General features: G+C 38.8%; 1 protein-coding gene across 5 annotated transcripts; it reads left to right on the top strand.

The window, feature by feature from the left end:
- Positions 1 to 404: 404 nt before the first annotated feature.
- taok1a (TAO kinase 1a) lies at positions 405 to 19,488 on the top strand. 5 transcript variants are annotated; one of them, XM_088012059.1, is made up of 20 exons: positions 405 to 725; positions 3,817 to 4,034; positions 4,891 to 4,962; positions 7,274 to 7,375; positions 8,550 to 8,595; positions 8,688 to 8,784; positions 8,881 to 8,994; positions 9,237 to 9,328; positions 9,896 to 9,989; positions 10,069 to 10,150; positions 10,358 to 10,525; positions 10,619 to 10,819; positions 10,940 to 11,071; positions 11,727 to 11,963; positions 12,824 to 12,952; positions 13,067 to 13,270; positions 13,861 to 14,100; positions 14,243 to 14,455; positions 14,577 to 14,759; positions 15,296 to 19,488. In XM_088012059.1, the coding sequence occupies exons 2-20, from the start codon at positions 3,903 to 3,905 to the stop codon at positions 15,797 to 15,799; spliced, it is 3,042 nt and encodes a 1,013-aa protein (XP_087868185.1). In that variant the 5' UTR covers positions 405 to 725; positions 3,817 to 3,902; the 3' UTR covers positions 15,800 to 19,488. The 5 variants fall into 5 exon arrangements, with proteins under 5 accessions (XP_087868185.1, XP_014858785.2, XP_014858784.2 ...); XM_015003299.2 differs by having other exon boundaries at positions 3,787 to 4,034; XM_015003298.2 differs by having other exon boundaries at positions 405 to 917; positions 3,787 to 4,034.
- Positions 19,489 to 21,103: the final 1,615 nt, after the last annotated feature.

Genomic DNA, 21,103 nt, shown 5'->3' with positions numbered 1-21,103 from the left:
TTCTGCTTGAGTAAAAGTATGTTGAATTTTACGTCAATGCACTTTTTGAGTACTATACTGAACTCTGCCTATATTGTATGGGAAACCCTGGTTTCAGTATTGCTTGTTTTAAAATCCAGACCCATGTTATCCTCCTGCATAGCGCGTGAAAAACTAAGATTTTATGCCTAAAGATTGATGAAAAATAGTGAGGGAAATCCTCATAATATTACTTCTTTTATTTAAATTGAATCAAAAGACTACTAACTTTTCCAAGGAATAAATGCTTTGAATGACATGTTTACGTTAATGTTTATGTTACTTTGCGTTTTATTTTGTTGTTGTTTTTCTTATCTATGTAGAAGGCAAACCTTTAAAGGTTTATCGTTTTTGAAGTACAGTAGGTTCCAGAGTTTCCGCCTCCTGGTGTTCCTGGGTCAGGGAGAGTTTACTGCAACAGGCAGGGCGGAACTGCAGTTTGTACCATGTCGAAGAGAAGACCTTTACATAACTTAATAATTCAGGTGTCATTTGAGCTAAGTTAAATATCCAGTTCGTCGGACGACTTCGCAGATTCCACAGTGGCTTCTTTATGGGTGTTTTTGCCGCTGCCTGAACTTTTCTCGCATTCTTCCCTAGTGTATTTTTCACGAAGAGAGGCGCGGCGACGGAGCGCTCGGCAGCCATCTTTGGAGCTTGCCTGGGAGTGGGAGCTGACTGCTGTGGCACCCCAGTTTACTTCAAGGGTGGGCATTTTAATCTTTAGTAATTTCACTGACGTACTCTGTTTAATCGGCTGACAGCGTGAAAAACCACCAGGATTTAGCTTACGAAGCTTCCGTGCTGGGAATGAAACTGGAAAAGTACTTTCTAATCCCAAATTGGTCTAAAGTGTACGCCACTCTCCTCATCCCTCAGAACTGGCCTGTCAGAACAGGGTGAGTTCCAGCTAACCGGCTAAGCTACATTAGCAAACATTAGCTTGTTGGGCTTTTTAAATCTTATTTTCTCTTAATTAAACCAAACTGATGTTTAACTCAATGTCTGTTGAGTAGTTAAACAGTAGTTCAGACTGTTAACACATTAGAAACACTGCTTGGGCTGTTTCATCCTATGACACGTAACTTGGCTAACGTGAAGTTTGGTGCTAACATTATATAGTCAACATTGGGAATGTCTTGAAACGTTTCGTTTTATATTCGTACTTTAGAGCTTTGAGTCGTGTGTTAGTTTCTTACAGTGTGAAGGTTTACCTTTGTCACTCACAAGACGAGTGGGAACGTGACTACTTTAAGGAAAATTAAAGAATGTGAAGGCTGACTTGTAAAAGTAGGGAGTTATCACCAGTGACATGAGCTGAAACGCCCAGGTAAGATGTGATGCTTGTCAAACCCCAGAAGTGCTCACCTGAGAAACACGGGAAGCAAACTTTACATTTACCAACAGTGCTGTGTGTATTAATGCAAAAATGTATTCACGTTTTTCTCTACAAAGAATTTAGTTATTGAAACACTGTATTTTTTTTTGTATTAGATTGTTCTACTTTTTGTATACTTTTTAGAGTAATCGTCTGTTTCATGTCAAAGGGAGATTTTATGTGCAAGTAGGGTGAAATGTAAAATTTTAGACTTATATTTTACCATTTCTATTTCCTTACTCTTAACCGCTCTAATGTCATTTTAAAGTGCAAAGAGGATTTCCCAAATGACACCAAAAATGAAGAGTTATTAGAAGTTGAGACTGTGAGAAAATGTATGTCCCTTGATTTACTTGGAGGAAAATTTAATTTTGCCATTAAGTTTTTAGCTTATGAGTGCTTTCTTTTTTATTGAGAATAATGAAAATCAGTTTGACTTCTTATAGCAGTTTCTTTATTCATCTAAAAATTAGTTACTGTAGCACAGAATACATTTTGCACCATCTAAACCATATTCTGCTTCAAACTAAGTATATTCTGCTCACATTATTCCTCAGATTAAAACTTAATAAGGCTATTTCCATGTTTTAATGGAAGCTGGGTGTAACAGGAGCTGCTTACATATGTTCTTGAAAAGATCATTTTATTAACATAAACCTCTTCAGTAAGCCCCAGCTATGCTATTATCAGAAGAGGAAATGAAATGACAGCTATTTTTTTTATTTTATTTCTTCTTCTTTGTCACGCTTCGGTCTTTGAGTTTTTCCCCCTTCTGCTGTCAAATATTTCAGTGCATGTTTGCTCTTGTTTTTGTGCCAGGGATGCTAGATGTAACTTGTCAAGTTTCTCACTAAGGCCCATTCCTACCTCGCCGGAGCCGCGTGAACAGGAAGTGCAGAGAGTCGCGGTGTAGTGAGGGCATACGTTGGGAATTCCAGCCCTCCGGCTTTGTTGTCCTGTCCTGCCGCATTCTTAAGCGTTTTTGTGAGCGGCGGTTTGGAAGGCTTGTCCTGATTCACGGAGGTATCAGTTATCAGCACTTCTTTCCTCGTGTGTGTGTGTGTGTGTGTGTGTGTGTGTGTGTGTGTGTGTGTGTGTGTGTGTGTGTGTGTGTGTGTGTGTGTGTGTGTGTGTGTGTGTGTGTGTGTGTGCAGTCAAAAACGGTGTCATGACATATGACAACAAAGCTCATTGAGTCGCACCGATGTCATAAAGGACAATGGCAATAAAGAGGCTCAGTCCTGCATGGTAATGAGGCTTTATTTCATGGCTGTGGCTGCATCTGTGAGGAATAGTGGGGTTGTTCAGTGTTGTTGTGAGACAAAAGATGTCTGCTTGGACCGGGGGCTGTTTCGCCCGGGCTGGGAAAGAAGTCTTGTGACTCGAGCGTCAGCTCTGCATCTGTTTGCAACTGATCATCTGAGCCGCTGCATGGACTCGGTAAATTTTCCTCAGTGATCTTCTACAGTCCACATTAGCAGGGCCGTTCATAACAACGGCGAAGGAAAGGAGTATTTACTTCCACAGTGGAGTGTTTTTGCGAAAGAAAAAGTTTTAAAAAAGGGTTTTAACTGTTAGAAAATTTCCGTAGCCATTTCCTCATAATAACTAGTTGCATATCTTTTTGAACAGGCTGTTCTTATGGTAAACATATGGAAGATTTTAATTAAAATCAGCGTTAATGTCTAAATAATAAAACACGGCAGAAGACTTGATGTATTTAGTTCAACCCAAACAACTTCTGCAACTGCTCTGTCTTTCTGTCAGCTGAGTTGTGTAGAACTTTTTGATTAAGATGGCAAAAAGTACAAAACAAGCCATGTGCCACCAGATGTTTACATATGTTGGGGGCAGGAATGGGCATTTATCGTATCGTTTGTAATTTATCGTGATAACTTTTCTATCTGAGATGGAGAATTTTGATTTGTCTCTGTCAAATAAATTCATTTTAATGATCTTTAAAACTCCCCAAAACTGTCTGACTCTTTGGGTTGTTAGTTTTACTTCTTTCTGTTTATTCAATGAGAATATCAATAAATACAGAAAGAAGAGGATGAAGTTATTGTGTGCAGTTCAGTGAGGCAAATAACACTTCTTTATGTGATTGGTGTCCTAAAGAAGCATGTTGCAAATGTTTTAATTGTTGTGCCATAAAGTCACCTAAAAAAGTAATAATAGTTCTTATCGTCACTTTTGTTGTCATCTCAGTGGTAGCACAAAGCATTGTACTGAAGCTGTAAGTCCACATTTCTCAGCTCTGCTTTATTTCTTCTGATTCTTCTTCAAATGTATTTTTAAAAGTGAGAATTTCCATAATCTTGAAAGACAATGTCTAATATACATTTTTTTGTTGTTGTTGTTTTTTTCTTTTGTTTATCCTTGTGTTGCAGCGCTGAACACATGAAATCACTGTCCTGCAGATGAGCCGTCGCAGGGGGCTTGCCCGTCGCTGTCGCAGACCCAGATAGTTCCCGGCGGCAGCGGCACCGCCCCGACGTCCCCCGGCATGCCCAACAGCAGTCGGGCGGGGAACCTGAAGGACCCCGAAATCGCAGAACTCTTCTTCAGGGAGGACCCGGAAAAGCTCTTCACAGATCTGCACGAAATTGGACATGGCAGCTTTGGAGCTGTGTACTTTGTGAGTTTTTTTTTTTTTTTTTTTTTTTTTTTTGCTGGATGTATAGCGATGCACCAGTGAGTCACCTGATTACATCCACTTATTTTCCCTTAATCAGGTTTTGTTCTTGTTCAATAAATGCATCACAACTGCAAACTTCCTCATTTATTCTTATATAATCGCATTATTAAGCAGTATATTATCTTATGCATATTTTTTTAGTTTTTGTATAGGCCTGTTATAATATTGGAATTGGATTATTAATGCATAAGTGATCTGTCCTTATAGCAATGTTTATAGTCTTTGAACTTTTGCTGAAAAATCGTCACAAAAAATTACATCTTTGTTCAGCTAACTAAAAAAGGTTTTATTCCGTACAGTTCTAGATCAGAGTCTGTTTATAAGTGTGTTTTAGTCTGAGGCTTTTAAAGATTATATAATTGATTGTGTTGATTATGCTTTCAATACCAGATGAGTCTGTGTAAGGAAGGCTTTCAGTTGGCTCTAAATGTTTCTGAGTATTCCCAACACAATATTTTTGCTCTTGATGAAGCAGTCTAAATGGTTGAAACCTAATTTTGTTTGATTATTTATTCAGTTATTCTCCAAATTTTGCGTTTTATGTTTATTATTATTAGATCAGTACCTCCAAGCGAAATCTGCTTTTTTTTACCATCAAAATAAAACAAATATTGCTGTTATAATAGCTCAGCAGCAACAAACTCCTGGTTTGATGGTTTAAGGAAAGCATTTTGCAATTTGTGGATGTGTTCATGCATAAAAATAAGACAAACAAACAAATGACACACAAAGAAAAATAAATCTCCAAGTATTTGTTAAATTACAATGTTTAAAATCAGTTCTTCTCATCTTCCAGGCACGGGATGTGCGGTCAAATGATGTGGTGGCCATCAAGAAGATGTCCTATAATGGAAAACAGTCTAATGAGGTATAATGGGGTTTTCTGGATCCAAACATATGATCAAAAACCAGGAATGTTTGTGCTTTGGGTCAGTTTAATCAATTTTGCCTTGAATGCCATAGGGGGGAAAAAGAATTGCCCATATATATATATATATATATATATATATATATATATATATATATATATATATATATATATATATATATATATATATATTAGAGGTGTGCCGATCGATCGGTCACCGATCATAATCGGCCGATTTTCATGAAAAAGTGCATGATCGGTGATCGGCGATCATTGGCTCTTGTTGCCGATACCGATCATCTCATTTCCAGCCTGCCTGTGCAGCTGGTCTCCTCTTTCATTCACTGCGCAAACGCGCAGCAACAAATCCAAAGCGATGTGGAACTATAACCACTGAGTGAATGGGGAAGTTTGCGTGTTGCGGCGGAAAATTGAAGCACGTCAAAATGCATCAACACAACGAAGCTAATACGACATAAAAACAATGCCATACTTGACGGAGTTTGGCTACATCGAGGCTCACTGCAGTAAAAAAGACATATGGAGGATCAGATAGCAGGTAAAGCAGCGCACAGCTACAAACACTCACCTGGATTAGCATGACGGTCAGAAAGCTAAACAAATAACCCGCAAAATTATTTAAGTCTTCGAGCTGCGATGTCAGACGCTGGTTCTGCTCTCGCTGTTGAACCGCTGCTACGCTACAGGTAGTAATATTTCACAGACGGAGCTTCGCTTCTGCTCCACCTGGTAGTGACTCTCACACCGAACCTCTGATTAAAGCTGCAGCATCTAACTTAAAAAATAGATTTTACATACGTATTAAAACTTTCGCTGTCCTAACATGAGACAAATAATCTCTGAAAAAATAATCGATCTCCTCCCTGATCTGCATAATTATTCCGCTCAGTCAGAAACAGCCAATCAGAGCTAACAGTAATCAACTAGCCGCCATGCTATCAGGAAGTTTTCATTCAGTAACTCTGGATTGTTTATAGTAATGGAACTTGTTTTTGCCTTTGAATGTTAAGTTTTATACTTGAATTTTTTTGGCAATGTTGAGAGGTTTTATTTTGGCTCTTTGCATTATTTAACCTCTTCAGAGCCTGCATATGTTTTCAGTCTGTTAAAGATAGTATTATCCGTAGCAGTACAATTTGCACAACGAACGCCTGTTTTGTTTAGTTTTCTTCTTGAAAAACGTTATTGAAAACAAGTTTTTGTCTAAATTAAGGTGAATTCATGGTTCCTTTTCCCACATAATGTAACTGGTAGGATTTATGATAAAAATAATAATAATAATTAGGGATGTGCCGATCAGGTTTTTTCCTCCCGATACCGATCACCCATGAGGGCCAATACACCGATACCGATCACATAATTATTATTTATTTATTTTTTATCATAAACCCTACCGGTTACATTATGTGGAAAAAGGAACCATGAATTCACCTTAATTTAGACAAAAACTTGTTTTTAATAACTTTTTCCAAGAAGAAAACTAAACAAAACAGGCTTTGTGCAAATTGTACTGCTATTGATAATACCATCTTTAACAGACTGAAAACATATGAAGGCTCTGAAGAGGCTAAATAACGCAAAGAGCCAAAATAAAACCTCTCAACATTGCCAAAAAGTTCAAGTATAAAACTTAACATTCAAAGGCAAAAACAGGTTCCATTACAATAAACAATCCAGAGTTACTGAATGAAAACTTCCTGATAGCATGGCGGCTAGCTGGTTACTGCTAGCTCCGATCGGTGATCGGTATCGGTGATCAGCCCTCATGGGTGATCGGTATCAGGAGGAAAAAACCTGATCGGCACATCTCTAATATATATATATATATATATATATATATATTTTTAATGATTGTAGAAGTTGACACTTTAAGAGTGTTGAAATAGGGGGGAGGAACTGCCATCTCTTAAGATTTGCTTATCAAACCATTAAAGAAAACGTCAGGCACGCTACCAGCAGATTGTGTTGCTATTAGATAATGGAAACAAGTGCATAGTGTGTTTGGGTTTTTTTATGCTACACAATGCAAATGTAAAGGTTTGTTAGGCTTCAGATTTTACACTGTTTTGTTGTCATTTTAATCATAGTGCATCAAAATTGATTGCAAAACAATTAATGTGAATTAGTCAGTTTTCTCAACTACAGCATTATATTCTATTATTATTATTTTTATTTTTTTTCACTTCATAAAATTTTGACCAAGCTATTTTGAGGGTAACTTAACGCAAAACCTAAATTGATATTTGCTTTCTGGTTTTCTTTTTATGAACTCTTTGTACTGATTTCACAGAAATGGCAAGATATAATCAAGGAGGTGAAATTCCTGCGGCGAATACAGCATCCAAACAGCATAGAGTACAAAGGATGTTACCTGCGAGAGCACACTGCATGGGTAAGGGCTTCTTTTTAAAAAAAAAAATCAGGGAAATTGGAAAGTGACGAGGCCTGCTTGATCGTGGAAACAAAAATTGTGATTGCAATTGTTTTTTTTAACAAAACTAATATGTAAGATGAATACACTTTCAACAATCAACTTGAAGGATGGGTAGTTGCCGTGAACATGAAAAAAAAAGAATTTGTTCAATTTGTTAAAAATAAGTGGGAAGTATTGATCCAGGTGTAGCCTTTCCTTAAGAAGTAAACACAAAGAAAAGCAGCAACATGGTTTACATCAACAAACTTTGAAAAATGAATGAATGCACTGAAAATATATAAGATGGAGTAATGTATTTAAAAAATGAACTAAGTTTTAAGTAACGTACAAAATACGAAAATTAATGATGGTTAGGATTGATGTTCTTATTTAACCTTTAATCTGTATTTTTTCTTGTTTTTTTTTGATACATCTTATCTGTCAATAATTATTAAGAGCAATGTATTTCAGCTCAACCATTTTAATGTAGTCACTAAAAGATTCCCTGAATTTGTTTACATTTTGGCCAAATGTATTAAATAAAATCCAGCCATTCATCTTAATAATAGATAATTGGTCACTTTGTGTTTGAATTTCATGTAGCTGCATAAATGGGCTGCTTTTTTTGAGTGGTGCAGGCATCACTTAGAGGCATTTATTGCAGAGAATGTTTTTCATCCACATCCATTTCTTAGAACAGCCTGTTTTCTCACAAATTCCAATTTTTTGTATTTTTCCAGACACTGCTGCCGATTCCTTTTGCAACTTTACCATTCTGTACTTTTTGTAGTTTTGGTTGTTTTCATATTTGACTGAAAGGTACAAAATGGGGCCTTGTAGATGTATGTTTTGTGTAGACCGTAACTTATCAAGGGACATTTTGCTGGCTCTGTCATTAAAAGGACTAAGGGTGCACATCTTAAGAAAATTATATATGCCAAAAATAGTACAACACAGATATACTGTAACTGTATTGTTTTTTTTTGTTTTTTTTTGGGGGGGGGGGTTGTTTTTGTCTTTTTTGGAGCCAAAATCAAACTTGAATGAAAACTACGCTGTTGGATAGGCTTATAAGTAGCAACTTAAAAATGTTGAACATAAACTGAGAGACAAAAGCAAGAAACAAATACACAATCTCTTTATTTCTCAACAGCTGGTAATGGAGTACTGTCTAGGCTCGGCTTCAGATTTGTTAGAAGGTGAGTTAAGTCAATCACAACATGGGAATGTTGTTCCTGCTTTGCAAGTTTGTTGTCGTATTGCGTCACCAATGATAATTGATACCTTCCAGTCCACAAGAAACCCCTGCAAGAAGTTGAAATTGCTGCAATTACCCATGGTGCTCTAAACGGATTGACTTACCTTCACTCCCACAACATGATCCACCGGTGCGTATTTGAGTATTTTTCAAGCAAACCTTTTTTTGTTCCGTGCTCTACAGTTACAGCGAAACGTCACTCGTTTCCTTCTGTATGTTTTTGCAGTGACATCAAAGCAGGAAACATCTTGTTGACCGAACCGGGTCAGGTGAAACTAGCAGACTTTGGCTCGGCCTCCATTGCCTGTCCAGCCAATTCTTTTGTCGGGACTCCATATTGGTAAGTGAACAGCCATGTATAGATGCATCTCTATACTCGATAGATTAGAATGTAAACATGAAGGTCATTTATTTCAGTAGTTCAACAGAAACGATTTGCAAAAGTATTCATACACCATCAACATTTCCATATTTTGTCACATTAAACCTCAATTCTATATTGTCTGTTTGTTTTCATCTTAGTGTTTGTTTTTACTTGTCCCATCTATTATGTTTATCTTGGTGCATATGTTTTCTTCTCAGGATGGCTCCAGAGGTCATATTAGCCATGGATGAGGGTCAGTATGATGGAAAGGTGGACATCTGGTCTTTGGGAATAACCTGCATTGAATTAGGTACGGCTGTATTATCAAGATTGTTCCCCTCCCCACAGTATTTTAACGTTTCTCCCAGTCAGCATTTCTTTAAGCCACTTAGGCTGGCTCCTTGCAACAACAGAAACCTCCACAAGTCTGTTGCTGGCACTGATGTGACTTTGTTCATACATAATTTGCCTAAGCTTTCAATGCATAGGCATGTAATTTATCTGCATTCCTTTTTTACCTCGTAAATGAAGGATTCTTGAGGTGTGGGACACACCAAACATTCATCTCTGTCTGCTTTGTGTGAGCTTTTGTGTTTCCTAATTGAGGGCAAACATGCTCCAAATACTTCATCGGCTCAGTTATGTGTGTTTAGACTGTACACGACCAGACAAAGGAACCTTCAGAGAACGAAATCAACAAGTCTACCCTTCTCGAAGGCTAAGATTAGCTTTAAAAAACTAAAATCACAAAAAGAATTATATTGTGACTTATTTTTACCTATTCAAGTATAAACCTAATGCATAATATTTGCGCTAAACGTGTAAAGATGTTAAAATTTTGGATTCTTTTAAAACTGATTGGCTTCTTGGTTTCTAGCTGAAAGGAAGCCTCCACTGTTCAACATGAATGCGATGAGTGCCTTATATCATATAGCACAGAACGACAGCCCCGTTCTGCAGTCTACTGAATGGTGAGTGAAAAGCGATGTGACTCACAATGCTTCTGAAAATTTCATCTTCTAACGACTAAATTTGACATACTTTTTTCAGGACGGATTATTTTCGGAAATTTGTCGATTCGTGTCTTCAGAAACTTCCTCAGGAAAGGCCAAACTCCGAGGAGCTCCTAAAGGTGGGGTAGATGTACATTTATTACAAGTTGGTGGGATGTTGTTCATCTTGGCAATTTATTTTTTGAGGTTTTCCTTTGTACATTTCTGTTGTGATACAGGTCTTAAAGGTCTTAAAGTCTTAAATTTCAGTGGGTGACACTTCCAGTAACCTTGTTTAAACCATAAAAGTTCCAACATTAACTCTTAGTTTCTTTTCTGGCCTCCAGCATGTTTTTATCCAGCGTGAACGGCCGGAATCGGTCCTAATAGATCTGATAAATCGGACCAAGGATGCTGTGAGGGAACTAGACAATCTGCAGTACCGCAAGATGAAGAAGATCTTATTTCAGGAAGCCCTCAACGGCTCCCCGAATGAGCCGCAAGACGATGACGAGGTCTGCCACTAGCTGGCCTGTTTATGTTTTAGCGGCATCCTCTATCGTTGCAGCCTTTTTATTGTTTCTTGTGCCGTGTGTGTGTGTATGTAGGAGCCGGACCCCAGCGTGAGCGGGACGGGCACGGTGAAGAGCGTCGGGAGCAACCAGTCCATACCCAGCATGTCCATCAGTGCCAGCTCCCAGAGCAGTTCCGTCAACAGCCTACCCGACGCAGGCGAGGACAAGAGCGAGCCGGACATGGACGGCGACGGCACGGTGATGTCCAACAGCTCGGTCATTAATCTCAAACCCGTAAGAGAATCAAGTCCCAGAATCCTGAGTATTCTCATCACAACTGAGCTGTTGTGTCTCTGTTTTCTGGTTGCTATGCAGTTTCTTCACTCTGGTTTTGTTGTTTTTCCTTCTGAGCAGGAACAAGAGACGATCAAAGAAGAGTCAGAGCCTCATGGCAGAGCCACAACGGAGCCACAAGCTGCCCCCACTCAGACCCAGAGGACGAGACGAAATCGTGAAGACTTTGCAACTATACGCACAGCGTCAGCGGTAGAAACGCCTTCTGTCCTTACTGGGAGTTTGGGAATGAAACTATCTGAAGTCATAAAGATGATGCAGGTGGAATTAGAGGCATTTCTACATAGAAATCTGATCCATATAAACGTATGGACATAAACTGCGCATCATACTTTTGGTTCCCACAGGTCATTTGACAGCATTAGGTCATGCTGCTACCGTATGTTGTTTAGTGGATTCTATTAAGTCCTGACACTTGCCTGCTAAAAGGAAAACTGCAGCAATTTTGTCGTAAGAAATACTTAATCTAATTTTTTCAATTCTTGTGGCTCAACTGATAGTTATTCAGAAAGACTTCTGATTTTTCTGGCATATGTTTTCTTAACAAGCATGTGAATATGTTCTAAGTTCACATCTTTTCCTTTTATCCAGTTATTTAAAAAAAACTCCATCAAAGGTTTTTTTTTTTGAATTATTCTTAATGTAAAGAAAATGTATTTCTTTGAGCTCACTGCTGAGTTTCTGAAAGGGTGACAGCATGTCTGTGTGGCATGGCAGATTTTTTTTTCTAGTACAGCACATTATTGACAATTTTTATGTAATTGTAATCCTTACAACCTGTTTCCATCAAGTTGATTTAAAAAAAAAAATAAAATAAAAATAATCATCTGTGTCTTGTGTTTGTCAGCTCACACGCCAGATGAAGGAGCATGAGCAGGAATCGGAGTTAAGAGAGCAGATCCTGGGCTACAAGCGAATGAGACGGCAGCACCAGAAGCAGCTGCTGGCTCTGGAGAATAAGCTGAAGACCGAGATGGACGAGCACCGGCTCCGTCTGGACAAGGAGCTGGAGACCCAGAGGAATAACTTTGCCCAAGAGCTGGAGAAGGTGGTCAAGAAACACCAAGCATCCATGGAGAAAGATGTGAGCTTCCGAAACACGAGCATGTACCACTCAGAGCTGTGCTCAACAATGTAGAACTTCTGAATATATTTCTCTTAAATGTCCCCAGATATTGCATTAGGGAAGCAATGGTTTCAAGGGTTGGCTAGAAAATTTTTCAAGTTCCTTTTACCAATAGTTGAAAATGTCATCTTAGCACGAACTTGTTGGAAAAGTACATAAATCCTCTAAGAAGCGAGTCAGAAGAAGCTGATTTGACTTATTTCAGCGATGGGATATTTTACTGTTTGACAAAAACACACCAAAGTCAGTAATAGTCTGCAGTGAAATTGTAGATGAAGTTGCTTTAAATTGTTAAAGTTGGCTAAAACTGTACAGGTAAATGAACTATAACCAATTATTTTTGCTTTTTTATGCTTAGCAACAGCAAAGTCTACATGTAAGAAACAGACCTTTGACTGTCGCTTCCAATCCTCAGGTTCAATTTAAACCACTTCCGTTTGAATTTGCTTGACAACCAGCCACCACCTACAACTACATGTTTGTGTTTTTCCAGTGCAACATTTGCAAATCAGTAGATAACTGATATTTTTAGCTGTACAGTTTGGATCCCCGCCATGTTTTTAACATTGTGAACCCTGCGCTTTAATATGTATCCGCATGAATAGCGGTTACGCTTCATTAAGAGTTGTTTTGTTGTTGTTAATTCACCTCCTATCTCGGAGTCACTGATGAAAACAAAAGTTCAAATCAGTATTTGGATTATCGCTTTCCGTGGATAAAAATGTAGCCCAACTGATGGTCCTACGGTGGCTGCTGTTTTGCATTGATCACACTGATAATGGTGTTTTTTTTTGGTTTTGTTTTGTTTTTTCCACTAGGCAAAAACATTTAGCAACGATGAAAAGAAGTTTCAACATCACATCCAGAGTCAGCAAAAGAAAGAGCTGAACAGCTTCCTGGAATCCCAAAAACGGGAGTACAAGCTTCGCAAGGAGCAGCTGAAAGAGGTTCCAAACTTCATCGCACTTATTTTCATTCATATTTGTCTTTCAATGTAAAATATAACTACATTTACAAATTCAACTTTAGTAGTAGGGTTAAATGTGTTTATTTTTCTGCAGGAGCTGAATGAAAACCAGTCGACGCCCAAGAAAGAAAAGCAGGAGTGGCTGTCCAAGCAGAAGGAGAACTTCCAGAACCTCCAAGCAGCGGAAGAAGCCAACCTCCAACGCAGGCAGAGGCAGTACCTGGACCTGGAGTGTCGCCGGTTCAAAAGAAGGATCCTGATGGCTCGCCACAAAATTGAACAGCAGCATCTGCGAGAGGTCAGCACTGCTCACTGTGGCATTTATTGACTGGGGATGGAAACCGGTTCTTGTAGAGAATCGTTAATCTGCCTGCCTATCGATTCCACTTGTCGGTTCCAATAATGTAAGATGTACACACCTCATATTTTGATTTAAAATGCATCCAAGATGGCGTCCCGACAGAAGCAATCCAAAGTATGAAACATATGGAGTAAAATAACAGTAAATATCATTTGGGAAGGTGTTTTCCCCTGCTGGAGACACCTTAAGTCCTGACAAATCCTTCCTGAAAAGACATAAAGTATTGCTACTCTTCTGAAAGCAAATACAAAAACAAATGTACAAAAAGTTGCCTTTCATGTTAAAATGTCCATTTGACAGACAGATTCTCATTATTTTTTGAGCCAGTTTTTATTTATTTTGAATCGAATGCAACATGGTGCATACTTTGAGTTTATTTCCTAATTCAATGACAATCAATAAGGAGTCTGTGTCACTAACTTCTCATCAGTTCCTGACAAAACAAAGTCTTTTTTGTTTGTTTTTCTTTTTAATTTCCACCTTAGGAAATACCTTTTGTGATTTCCTCTGTGTGCTTGTGTTGGTAGGAATTAAACAAGCGTCAGACCCAGAAGGACTTGGAGCACGCAATGCTCCTCCGACATCACGAGTCCATGCAAGAGCTTCAGTTCCGCCAGCTCAACACCATCCAGAAGACTCGAGTTGAGCTGATCCGGCTACAGCACCAGACGGAGCTGACCAATCAGCAGGAGTACAACAAGAGGAGAGACCGGGAGCTTAGACGAAAACACGGCATGGAGGTTCGTCAGCAGCCCAAGAGCCTCAAGGTTAGTCTCTGACCTGTCGTGAAACTTGTTTCACTTTTTTGTGTTTAACATAAACTGAAACAGTTTTTCTGCTTCTGATTTTTTTTCCTATGGTTCCTGTTACACACATTTTTAATCTAATCCCTGTTTTTCTGTTTTCAAGTACAAAGAGATCCAGATCAAAAAACTGTTTCAAAACACGTGTAAGACCCAGACCCAGCAGTATAAAGCATTGAGGAACCACCTGTTGGAGACCACACCAAAGTCCGAGCACAAAGCTGTCCTCAAACGTTTAAAGCAGGAGCAGCATCGCAAACTTGCCATTTTAGCAGAGCAGTACGACCATTCCATCAGTGAAATGCTCTCAACACAGGCGGTGAGTCTGTCAGTGCCAGAAATGTACAAGCAAGACTGTTGATCCTCACCCCAGCATAGCATTTTTATCATCTTAATGTTTCAGAATGAGTAACATTGTGTTGTTCATTCCTTGTCTTTAGTTACGCCTGGATGTGACTCAGGAATCTCAGTGCCAAGCATTACAGATCCAGCTGCAGCAGGAGCTGGAGCTCCTCAATGCCTACCAGAGTAAAATTAAGATGCAGACGGACGCGCAGCATGCCCGCGAGAAGAATGACCTGGAACAAAGGGTGTCACTCCGAAGAGCGCTACTGGAGCAAAAGGTTCGACATTTGTTCACATTCAAGAGTACATTTCCTCGGTTTTTTACAACTTGTCAGTCTAAGTTTGTTGCTCGGAATTATGTAAAAAAAAAAACAAAAACAAAAAAAAAACACTAGCTTGAAGTGGAGAAAAATCAACACAAAGCAGCTGAAAACGAGCCAAACAAGATGACTGTTAATGTTAATTCAATACTTGGAAGCGTACTGAATGGCTTAGTCCACTTCGTCTGCCGCCATTGCTAAAACTACAGGCAGACTACAGTTCTAAAACACCAGAGAAAAACATCATTGTTCACAACTTCTCCTGATTGGCCCGGTTAAAATTCAACCAGATATTAAACCCAATGGGAGAAATCCCAGAAAAACAGTAAGGGCTCAGAAATCATCCATTAAAAAAATGTGAATTGGTCATAAATATTTTAATTACATGTCTTAAATTTTGTGACGGCAGGACTGTTTAATCTCATACATGTAGTTTGTGTTTTTTACCCTAATAACCTGTTAATAATGCTCCATCTTCTTTGACTTTCCCGTAGATTGAGGAGGAAATGCAGTCATTGGAAAACGAGCGCACCAAGCGCATCCAGAACCTGCTGGAGCGCCAGGCCAGGGAAGTCGAGGCCTTCGACTCGGAGAGCATGCGCCTGGGCTTCAACAACATGATGCTGGCAGACCTCTCCCCCGAAGCGCTCAGCAACAGTTTCCCCGGTGCGCCAGGCGGCTACAGCCAGCACCAGCAGCTGCGGCCCTCATCGAGCTCTCAAGGGCCGCGCTGGAGCAGCCGTGGTTCCAGCCTGAGCTCCAATCACAGAGGCAGCCACCACCACTACCAATCCAGCTTAGGAGGGTCTCCTATGCAGCAAGGGTGGGGGGTGCACGGCTCGCCGGGCGGAGGAGGAGGTGGTGCGGGTCAGATGCAGTGGGGCCACCCACAAGGCGGGGCCCTGCAGGCAATGGGAGGGCGCGTCGAGCCCGGGATGAGCAGGAGCTCCAGTGTTACCTCGCAAATATCCAACGGGTCGCAGTTCTCCTACTCTTAGATTCGCCTTCCTGTCTGCCTTGGAGTCACTTTATATAGAAAGCTGTCTGCCTGTGACACTACCCCCCTCCCAAAATGTCTCCCCTTGTACAGATGTGGATGTGTGGTGGAGTAAATGTTGCTCAGGTCAAAAAGGGGAGGGAGCCTCCCTCTCCCCCAGCCCATCCTCAACGGCAGTTTTATGAGCACACACAGATTCTGAAATGCATGTTACACAAGAGTATCAACAAGTAAGTTTGACTTGTTTTTCTTTTTTTGTTTTTACAGTTCTCCTTTGTGGAGGATATTTTTTCGTAAGTTTGTGCTATTCACAGCCATTGCTCTCGTTTTGCACATAAAACACCACTCTAAAGCCTTTTGTAGGTTCAAACAATCGCATTAAATAGATTTTTTATTATTATAATTTTTATTTCAATTTTTTTTATCTTCCCGTTTATGTTTAGCAATGCACTGGCCAAATTATTTTTTTGTTTTTGTTTTGTTTTGTTGTTTTTTTTTCTGTGGTACAGTGGAGAACCCAATCAAACAACTGGGGATGCTTTGCTGTTGTCTACCAGCCTGCTGTAGTGGCCCTTCATGTTTTTGTTTTTTTTTGTTTTTAATTAAGAAATTTTGCTCCGCCTTAATTCTCGAGGATCAACCAAAAAAAAAAGGAAAAAAAAAAAAAACTTCACAAATACAAAACCAAACAAATCTTAATCGCTTTAGACAGTTGCTTCTACTAACACTGTGCCTTTTTTAGCTTTCATTAGCTCAGTTCGTTTCCGTTAACTCGGGCTAAACATTTTTAAATTTCATCATTTATCTCTGGTCTCTAACGTAGATTGTATTTTAGTCTTTATTTTTTTCCACGCCTCCAAAATGGTTTTGCATAAATTTCTACGACTAAATATAGTAGAAACATTCAAAGCTACTTTTTGGCATATTTTTTCTCTTTTTTTTTTGTTGTTTATGCCCGAGTGCAGAGAATGTCACTGTAACCCTTAAACGTATCAGCCTTCAAAAACAATCTTTAGTGCTAATCCTTATTTTTTATATATATATAAATATATATTAGTGCCTTTTTAATACTGCTGCCTTTCTCGAAGCACTTTATACAGCTCGACGAGTGTAAGATTAATATTTGACTTCTTTTCTCAAAGCTCCTGGTGAATGAATGTTTCATTGGTACGCATGTAGAAACGTCAGACTTACTGTGCTGTGATATTTTCTTTTTTCCCCTTTTGCATGATGGACAGTATAAGTGAAAGCAATTTTCAAATTTTACAGCCTTTTGTCTTTTTTGAGACTGCAGATGTGTGTTACTGGTTCTGTTTGTGTTTCTGTGTGACGTTGACTGAACAGAATATATGAGGATGCAGCCTTTTTTTTTTAGATGTGTACAGATGACAGTTTCCATGAAACCAACTGAACAAAAACTCGAACCTTTTATGTGCAGGCAGTGAGTTACAACCAAGACAACCGGCTCTGTTCTACTGAACGGAAACACTTATTGAAAATAACATTTTGAGGCCTAAATCCATAAAAAAAATAAATAAATGAAATTAAAAAAAACACTAAAGGTCAGTAGAGATGGACATGATGTAGGGTTTTTTTTTGGAGGGGGGGGGTTAGATGCAAAATCTGTCATAAGCATTGATTCCTCTTGAACTTTTTGTCACGTTACAACCACTAAGTTGATTTCTTGGGGATTTTACTTGATATTACAACTGATGACGCATAAGAAGTCATAACTGTGAGGTAAAATAAAAATGTATTTTTTTTTTCTTCTGTCCAATTCTTTGTTAGATCTTTTAGAAAACAGCTGAAGTTCAGTCTGATTGACCTTGGACGGTATCTTTAACATCAAGTATTTCTGCAGATTTAGTCGGACATAGATCAGGACTTTGACTAGTCCATTCTCACTCTTGCAGCCTTGACTATAGGTTTTGGACTATTACCCACTTTTATGTTTTTAGTTTTTTTTTTTTTTTTACCCCTTTCAACACTATATTCCTCCCCAACCCCCCACCCCAATTGATTTTTTTTCTTGTTTCATTTATTTCTGCATCACATCATCCCCACAGCATGATGCTGCCTCAACTGTATTCCGCTATGGGGATTGTGTATTCTAGGTGATTATCAGTCGTAGTTTTCCAAACATGCACACACACACACACACACACACACGTTTGTTTTGAGGTCTAAAAAACTGAAGTTATGTTCTCATCCGACCAAATAAATAAAAGCCTAATGAGGTACTTTTAAAGTTTGTGGTTGTAGCATGACAAAACATGAGAAGGTTCAAGGGGTGTAAAGACATTTTCACTTCTTTTTCCTGCTAACAAAGTACCTCCTCTTAACTGATTTTTTTTTTTTAAGAGTAATTTCACAGATAAATAATTCAGGTGTGTCCTGTGACTCAACGGTTGAAAATATTCACATTTTTAGTGTTCTATGGAAAGACTTTGTTTTTCTTTTCTGAACTTCATGTAGCAGTATCAACTCTATTTTTTGGTTTATTTTCTTTTTCCAAGTCTCATCTAGTTATTTTAAAAGCACCGGACTTGATTCCTCATTCTTGAATTCAGTCATCTCCTTTGAATGCCACCTTTGTAGTCTGTTAAGCAACACTTGTGCAGATGATTTTCCAAACCCTACACCTTTGAGCGTTTTGTCCTCATTCCAGCCTCATTCAGGGCTGTTATTAAACTTCTCTCTTTCATTTTCTGATGACACAAAATGTGCTGGGATTAAAATGCTTTTCCTTTCAGGTTGTACTTTAATTTATGTATATATTTCACCACAGAAAAGTATGCATAATATCAAGTAACGTAATATATGGCCTCAAAAACTGTTTTATGCCTACTGCTACTGTATCCAAGTAAGTTGTATTAAATTTTCTTGATTTTTTTTTCCCCTTTGGCTAGAAATAAAATCATAATGTACTAATAACTGGGAGTTTTTCTGCAACTCTAAAGCCAAGATCAAGTGTTTGAATGTTACGCCAGCAAAACCTTGCATACATGCCAAGTTTTACTTTCAGATTGGATAATTTGACTTCACTCTAAAATGTGGCTAAATCTTGATGTTACAGTCAAGCCCATACTTTCTTTTTCACTTTTTTTTTTAATCGTTTCATGGAACAGTTTCTAACATCCTACTGACTGAAAGCGAGTGGGATGCAGGATTGTGAATCGGCAACTGAAAAAGGATTCTTTCTCTACGGTCAAACACTGTGCCATACCGGAAGTCGCCAACACCGAACATCCGCATGTCTGTTCTCATCTCGAAGCTTTCACCCGTTAAGTGACTGTTGGTTAGAATTGAATCTTAACGATCAAGTTTTTTTGTTTTTTTTTGTGGGTTTGGGGGTTAAGTTTAATTTAAATAAAAAAAGGCGGAGTTACAGACAAATGATGAAAAGATCGCATTTCTTTGAAGATGTCAGTATTCTTTGGCACATTACCACTACAACTTATAACCTGTATTAAAATGTATAGATGGTGGAGATTCTTATTGAATGTCAGATGTTATGAAGATACTACGTGAAAGATGGTAAAGTACTAAAATTGTGTAAAAGAAAAAAAAAATTTTCTTTTGAACAAAAATAGGATCCATTATTATATTGTTTGTATTGTATACCATTTTATTGTGTTGGCAGAGGGATATTGAACAGAAATCAGCTGTAATAAAGTAATTTTAGTATAATTTTGGCTTGTGTTTTTTTTTTTCTCCTGTAACTATAAAGAAGTGTGAATTACAAAGCAGGTTCAGAATATTTTTAAGTAAAACAAATTGTCAACTTACATTTTCCAACCACATTTTATTGTTCATATTTAAATAGAATTTCAGACAATAATTGGTCCAAATCGTAATGCTAAAGGGTCCACCTTTCATCGATCCAGCATAGGATCGATGAAGCCTACAAACACCCTTTGCTGAGCGAGACACCTCCTGGTAACGCTCAGGTTAAGGACACTTTGAAAAGTGGCATTCACCCAACTGTTTTGGAATTTGTTCCTCCTTGATTACCATGTCAGTTTGTCCTTGTGCAGCTTCTGTCCTCTCCACATCTGGGATGTCTGAACCAACGGTCTTTTCTGAATTGTTAACATCCCCGTCCAGGTCGGTTATTTCTTTCGGAACAGTCAAAAAAAAAAAAAATCATCCTTAGACAGAGCCACCCCAGCCGGGGTAGTCTTGTCTTTGTGAACTGGAAGCAACATACCACTGGTTGGGTTTCACAGATGTTCCGGTAATTGAAGTTCTCCGTCCAGGTAACAGTTAGCCTCAAAAACAACAGATATCCTACCATTCAGAGGTGATCTTTTGGACAAGTTGACAGCTGTGACGTCTCTGTTGACTCTCTGCCTCTGAGACAAGTTTCCCATTCGGGGAACTTGGTAATTCAAACACACTGGTGTATGCGCCTTTTAGCGAAGACTTCTCTGGCAAAGACAGAGATGAAATCAGTGAAATCAAAACCTGTTCAAAGGCTTTTGTTGTGAGGTCAGCAGCAGATAAATCTTCCCCACCCGGGTCGGTTTTTTCTTTGGGAACGATTGAAAAATCATTCTGTATGACTGTCCTCTCACAGTAAAGATTGTCATGTAATTTCGTCTTTGTAAAGCTTATTGTTTTGACTGTCAACTGTCTGACTTTCAGAACAAACTAGAAAGTTTGTTCTGAAAGTCTGTCTGTTCTGACCAGACAGACTGTCTGGTCAGTCAGACAGACCAGGTATTTGTGCTTTCAGAATGAACTTCCTCATCCTCAGAGGAAGTATCCATGTCTTTAGCATCCAAGTCATCCAAAGTCATCTGTGTCAATTTGAACTTCAACTCTTGAGTTTTCGTCAACTGAAGAGGATTGTTCCACTGATGGATCCTTAGAGATTTCTTCAACAATTTCACACTGTCACAGCTTGGTTTCACTTCCAGGACCATTATGTTTTTGGGAACACTGGTAAAGACACTTAGCTGTAGCTTTAAACGTTACTCGCTCTCATCCAGTGAGCAATCAAACACATCCAGGTACATTTGGTCATGGAAAACATCAACACTTACAAAAACATCAAAGTCATCTGATGTGTTTTTAATGTTTATTTCTGTATCCCCAGAGGAAGCTTCCAAGTGCAGCTCCATTTTCCTGTCTCCAGAGCGCTGGGCGACCCAGGAAAAAACATTTTCATACCAGCTATCTGGATAGCTGTTATAACTCAATTACTTTTATATCAAGGCAAGTTTTTAACTGTCTGATGCCTGAGGTTATTTGTTTTAGGGGTGGGCTTATTCACATGGTTCCAGGCTATTACTGTGCGTGA

Source organism: Poecilia mexicana, unplaced genomic scaffold, assembly GCF_051168715.1.
Source record: "Poecilia mexicana isolate PSO_F unplaced genomic scaffold, ASM5116871v1 scaffold_13, whole genome shotgun sequence".
NCBI classification, from domain to species: domain Eukaryota; kingdom Metazoa; phylum Chordata; class Actinopteri; order Cyprinodontiformes; family Poeciliidae; genus Poecilia; species Poecilia mexicana.
This window is presented reverse-complemented; position numbering and strand designations above follow the sequence as displayed.

Excerpts from the sequence above, each read along its gene's own strand:
- taok1a (XM_088012059.1), top strand. The coding sequence starts at position 3,903 with ATGCCCAACAGCAGTCGGGCGGGGAACCTGAAGGACCCCGAAATCGCA. Across the intron at positions 11,072-11,726 it reads CTATACGCACAGCGTCAGCG|CTCACACGCCAGATGAAGGA; the intron begins GTAGAAACGCCT and ends TGTGTTTGTCAG. Across the intron at positions 14,760-15,295 it reads GAGCGCTACTGGAGCAAAAG|ATTGAGGAGGAAATGCAGTC; the intron begins GTTCGACATTTG and ends ACTTTCCCGTAG.